Source organism: Cebus imitator, unplaced genomic scaffold (genome assembly GCF_001604975.1).
Source record: "Cebus imitator isolate Cc_AM_T3 unplaced genomic scaffold, Cebus_imitator-1.0 Scaffold330, whole genome shotgun sequence".
Lineage (NCBI taxonomy): Eukaryota > Metazoa > Chordata > Mammalia > Primates > Cebidae > Cebus > Cebus imitator.
Window position 1 is genome coordinate 903,570 of NW_016107645.1, and position 6,000 is coordinate 909,569.

Here is a 6,000-nt window from a genome sequence, read left to right on the forward strand (position 1 = left end):
GCTGCTCTGTGCCAGCAACATAGAAACCTCCATAAGTAACACTCAGTACTTAAGGGGAAACCCAGTCATCGTTTTAATTCATAATAAATTAACTTTCATTGCAAAATCTGCAGGGATTTCTATCTTCTAGCCCAACATTTTCTTCCCATTTTGCCTTTAATGAATGAACCACCACCACCTCTCACTGTGCATTTAATTACTGTACTGATTACTTACTATGTATGCTACATGATGTGGAAAGAATAGAAAACCTAAAAGCAAAGCACTCTCCCTGACCTCCCTGGGGATAGAGACCGAAACTTATAAAAAAATAAGAAAACACATGAAATTACCTATAATAAGTGCCAGATAAGTGATCCAGAGAATTGCACAGCTCCTGTGGCCCCAAGTGATAGGGTACGAGTCCTCATGCCATGAGCAGTACTTCCTTGAGCTGATCCCTAGACCTTGGTCATGGTGCTTGGAAAACCCTTTCTTATCAGCATCTCTGCTCATCTTAACCCTAATATTCCTTTATTCTTCCTGTCCCTCTTTTTTGGAAAATCCTTTCCAATCATTTTGCTTTGTTTTCTCCTTCTTTGTCCTCCATGCTGCTGAGCTGATTTTTCTCTCCTTTTGTGAAATTCTGTGCTCTTTCCTGAGATGGTTGTGGAGCTCTTCTATGCCCAAACTTAATTCACTTTCCAGATATTTCTAAAATAGAGTTTTCATTCACTATAAAACTTGTTTTTTTACCATTTTGAGACAGGGCTTCACTCGGTAGTGTAGGCTGGAGTGTAGTGGCACAGTTACAGCTCACTGCAACCTCGAAATCCTGGGTTCCAGTGATCCTCTTACCTTAGCCTTCTGAGTAGCTGGGGTCACAGGCATGCACCACCACACCTAACTAATTTATTATTATTTGTAGAGATAGGGTCTCCCCGTGTTGTCCAGGCTGGTCACAGACTCCTGGGTTTAAGTGATCCTCCCACCTTGCCGCTGTAGTTCTGAGATTACAGGTGTGAGCCAGAGTGCCTGGCCTCTGTTTTTAACACAAACAGCTTTCAAAATGCTATATAAAAAGTCTCCTTTCTTTCTTTCTTTTCTTTTTTTTTTTTTTTTGAGATGGAGTTTTACTCTTGTTGCCCAGGTTAGAGTACAATGGCGCGATCTTGGCTCCCTGCAACCTCTGCCTCCTAGGTTCAAGTGATTTTCCTGCCTCAGCCTCTCAAGTAGCTCGAATTACAGGCACCTGCCACGACACCCGGCTATTTTTTTGTATTTTTAGTAGAGATGGGATTCACCATGTTGGCCAGGCTGATCTCCAACTCCTGACCTCAGGTGATCCATCCACCTTGGCCTCCCAAAGTGCTGGGATTACAGGTGTGAGCCACTGCACCTAGCCAAAAGTTCTCCCTTCTATAAATACCTATTCTGGGCCTCTCTGTGTCAAGCCATCTATAAGCCCATGGATTAAAAATATGAAGACCTTCTCTGCTCCATGGAAGCTCATGGTCCAGTCAGATGGGAGCTTCACGAGCTGATGAACGTGAAGAGAGTGATGTCTGATAGCGGGGCCCACTCTGGAATAAGGGAACATAAAAAAAGCCTTGAAAGAAAAATTGGAATTCCCTGGAACATTAGGCCCCTTCTGTTTACTTACAGGAACCTTCATCCATATAATTCTTTTGAAGGCAATAGCTCTCTAACAAATTATTTACCAAATTACATTCCTAGAAGCAGAAGTTTGATTAAGTACATGCCAAAATAGTACCATATACTATACCCAGCTTAGTGTATTGGACTGTCTTAAAAGTGGCATAGCTTTAAAAATATAAACAAGCTTCCAAAAGTGTTTAATTTGCTCACAGATGAGAGTTTTGTTTGTTTGTTTGTTTGTTTTGAGACGGAGTTTCACTCTTGTTGCCCAGGCTGGAGTGCAATGGCGTGATCTCGGCTCACCGCAACCTCCGCCTCCTGGGTTCAGGCAATTCTCCTGCCTCAACCTCCTCAGTAGCTGGGATTGCAGGCACGCGCAACCATGCCCAGCTAATTTTTTTTTGTATTTTTAGTAGAGGCGGGGTTTCACCACGTTGACCAGGATGGTCTCGATCTCCTGACCTCGTGATCCACCCGCCTCGGCCTCCCAAAGTGCTGGGATTACAGGCTTGAGCCACCGCGCCCGGCCCAGAGGAGAGTTTTTTATCTGATTACTAAAATACACCAAGGTTGTTTAGGGCCATACCTTTTTTAGTTCTCCATGTTCTCATTCTCACAAATGTTCCATGTTTCTTCTTCAGAATAAAACACTCAGCTGGATACATTGGAGCATACTCTGCCACCGTAGGGCACAGCAAGACAATAAGCAATTGCACCTTATATTTTACTTTTGGTTTATTTTTGTTTATGTCCCATTTTATGTGTTTTGTAGTATATCTTAAATGTTAAAAATTAAATGTGTGTATGAATACATACATGAGCTTTAATCAGATATGCAAATGTAGGTGTATATCATCCAAAATTATTAGTATCTCTTTATTAGGCTTTGTTTGATTGTAAGTAATAGAAAACCTGAGTAAGAGTGACTTAGACACAGTATGCTTATTATTTATTTAACAAAAATCTAGGTAGGTGGTCTTAGAGTTAGCATAGCAACCTAGTGATTTTATTAAAGGTCCAGAATTTTTCTATATTTCCATACACATCTTTTGCATGATGACTTTCAAGAGTAAAATTTTACTTCATGATGAATTGCACTTACCTTACCCAATGCCTCTGTGATTTCCAGTGAGTAATACTATATAGATAATATATAGTAAAATCCATAGGTAAAATTCTAAGGTTTCAAATGTGTTGACAATTTCAGTTATTTCCTTAAAGAATTATACCTAATATTTTATTATTATGTATTATATTGTTATTAAAAAGTTATACTAATAATGTTTTTTGAATTCAGTGAAACCATTGTGAATTAATTTGGGCATTCTTTAAGCTATGAAAATGGAAAACCTCAGTGTATGTTAAGCCTGATATTTCAGCTTTCCCACCCCAGACTTTTGCAGAGCCATTTACTAGGGTCTCTGATCCTCTGTAATGTGTTGATAGATGATAACATGATGGAGAAATCGGTTGGTAGAATGGGGCGGTAACCACTAGAGACAGCCGTTGTCAGATGGAAATTAATTGATTGTAATTGCTTTGCCATTGTGTTGCACTTGAAGTCTGTAGCTTGTTAAAACCACTGATTTTAAAATAAGGATCTCACTTTTTATGCTGTAGATTATGTTAATGAAAAACTGTTCTTAGGAGCATGATCACTGAATATCAATAAATGGATAATAGAAATTAAAGGAGAAGTTAACTAACTGATCTTGAGTTAATATACTTCAGCAGCCAGAGTAGCAGTCAACTGTGCACCATTTCATATTGAATTTCTTGCTTAGAGCTCTTGAATTTTAAATATTTCCCATAGAGAGATTGATTCTGTATGACTGTTTGTCACATACTGTCTTGAATAACAGATCTTTACTATAGAGAATCCCCTGCAAGATGGAAAATATGTCTGTTTTACAGAGGCTTTATTTTGTGCCAAAGTATTAACAAGCAGATATTTTGAAATGGAAAACATAAGTTCTCATTGCAACACCAAGAAAAAGGACACCAATAGTGGTGATTTCAATGCCCATGGAATATGAGTAATATATGTGTGAGGGTCTGTGTGAGTCTGAAGGCGTTGCTTTTGCAATCTTTATCAATACTATAAAAAGTATACTAAATACTATAAAAAGTATACTAAAATGATAACATAAATGTTAAATTATATTTCACTTTTTGCTGTACAAAATGCAGTAAGTTTTGTAAAATTGTAAGGAGATTTTTAATTATATCTTTCATTTATAGCATTTAATTGTTGATGTTAGAGAGATCAGATATTTTGAAGATATTTTTATGAGTACCAATTCTCATTAAGCCTCCTTGCCTGCCCTCAAGGACCTTACAGAGGAAAGGAACAGATAAAACAAAGAAAGGATTACTTGCAGGGTTGAATGCAGTGATGACAGTGGTAAGAGGCACTGGGAGGAGCAAAATGAGATCATCTAAGTTCTGAGGGTTTCTGTGTGTCTTTAACTTAGAATGAAGGCCTGGGAAGAAGGGGCAATGTGCCAGTTCTTGGTATTTTGGGGAAATAGAACAATAGTTGAAAATTAAGTTGCATAAAGCTTTAGATTGCAAGAAGAGACCAGACAGATAAACATATAGATGGTCCATGCCCTGGTTTGCTCTACTATGGATTTTGAAGTTATTGCCCCAGGAGAGCCCCATGAGGATTTTTATATGTGGGAGAGACAGGGGAGAGTTTCCTTTTAAAATTTTCACTTTCCATCAGTTGTGACGATAAGAAGGGAAGAAGCACATTGTGACCTTAATTTACTGTCTTAGCCCATTTTCTATTGCTTTAACTGAATACCTGAAGCTGGGTGATTGATAAAGAAAATACATTTATTTCTTGCAGTTTTGGAGGCTGGGAAGTCCAAGGTCAAGGGGCTGCATCTGCTGAGGGCATTCTTGCTGGCGAGAGCTCTCTGCAAGCCCTTAGGCAGTGCAGGGCATCACATGGATGGGGGCAAGAGCATGCCAACTCAATCCTTCTTTCTCACACAGCCAACAGTTCCATCATGGGGGCCTCACCCTGATGACCTCATCTAATCCTAATTACCTCCCAAAGGCCCCACCTTTAAACATATGAATTTGAGGATTAAATTTCCAACACATGAAAGGGAATTTGGGAGACACATTCAAACAATAGAGGTTAATAAGCTGGTATAATGTGCCGTGCTGTTGAATATTATTATTAATCTAAGTCTATGTAAAGGAAATCAAAAGCATAAGCACTGAATAATTTATTCTTTGATTTTTGAAGGATATTTTTTCTTGAATGTTGTGGTAGAATTGGTACTAATAGTTTAGTTGCTTAAAACTCTAACTAGAATAATGTCTACATGTGGTAATAGAGTCTGTATCTTGTAGATAGCACATATTTATGGTTAATCTTGTATTTGGGATGCAGATAATGATATATAACTTAATTTGAGAATGTAAGTAATTATGATTTTAAAAATGCATGTTTAAGGTAATGCTAAAAAATGACAATAATTGGTCCTGTTAAATATTTACTAAAACATTCTTCATATTTGAGAATCTGTTTCAGAATTTAGAACATTTGCATTTTAATTACATAATAAAAGGAGAAAGGAAAGAATAATTGGCTTAGCTATTAGCCAATTATAGCTGTAACTAAAAAAAAATCCCCAAAACTGACATTGGATTCCACAGAACAGTTACAATATACGTTGATCAGATGTTTAATTATATTTGGCAGCAATAAAGGGAAGGGAATGTTGTTTCAGTCCTTGGTACAACATGTTTGTTAAAACTGAAATTAATGGGAGTGGATTTGGGGTGTTTAACTCAGGCTCATTCAGCTTTTAGTGTTTACATGTCCTCAAATGGGGCTTCTCCAGAGTGACTCCAATAGTTAAAATGTAGTGGAGAAATAAGACAATTGAATACAGTGGTTACAGCCAGCTGCATTTGGTCAGTACCATGGAGGTTTGGGGCTATCTGCCTAGAGTCCCAGAGGTCAGACCCCATGAGAAGGTCTCCATACAGAGATCCAGGGCTAGTGACAGTAGTTGGTGGTGTCAGAATGTCCTGCTGACAGCATTTCCCTCTGTGCTTTCCCTGACAGATACGACGACGTATTCCACAGAGCGATCTGAGCACTTCAAACCCTGCCGAGACAAGGACCTTGCATACTGTCTCAATGATGGCGAGTGCTTTGTGATCGAAACCCTGACCGGATCGCATAAACACTGTCGGTAAGCCACTGCGGCCACTGGTGGAAAGGGCAGGCCCTCTGCAAGGCCTGGGGGTGGAGGGTGTTAGCAGCGTCTGGAATGTGGTGTCTTGGATACACACAGTCCCATCATTTGAATATCAGAATTAGGAGTCTTTTTTTTT

General features: G+C 38.8%; 1 protein-coding gene across 5 annotated transcripts in view; it reads left to right on the forward strand.

Moving 5' to 3' along the window:
- Window positions 1–6,000, forward strand: part of NRG3 (neuregulin 3) — a 1,102,351-nt gene that overhangs the window by 468,439 nt on the left and 627,912 nt on the right. For all 5 annotated transcript variants that reach the window (XM_017504978.2, XM_037730106.1, XM_017504981.2 and 2 more), the window contains exon 2: window positions 5,729–5,858. In XM_017504978.2, the coding sequence (XP_017360467.1) occupies window positions 5,729–5,858 (130 nt within the window). The remainder of the gene's footprint in view (window positions 1–5,728; window positions 5,859–6,000) is intronic.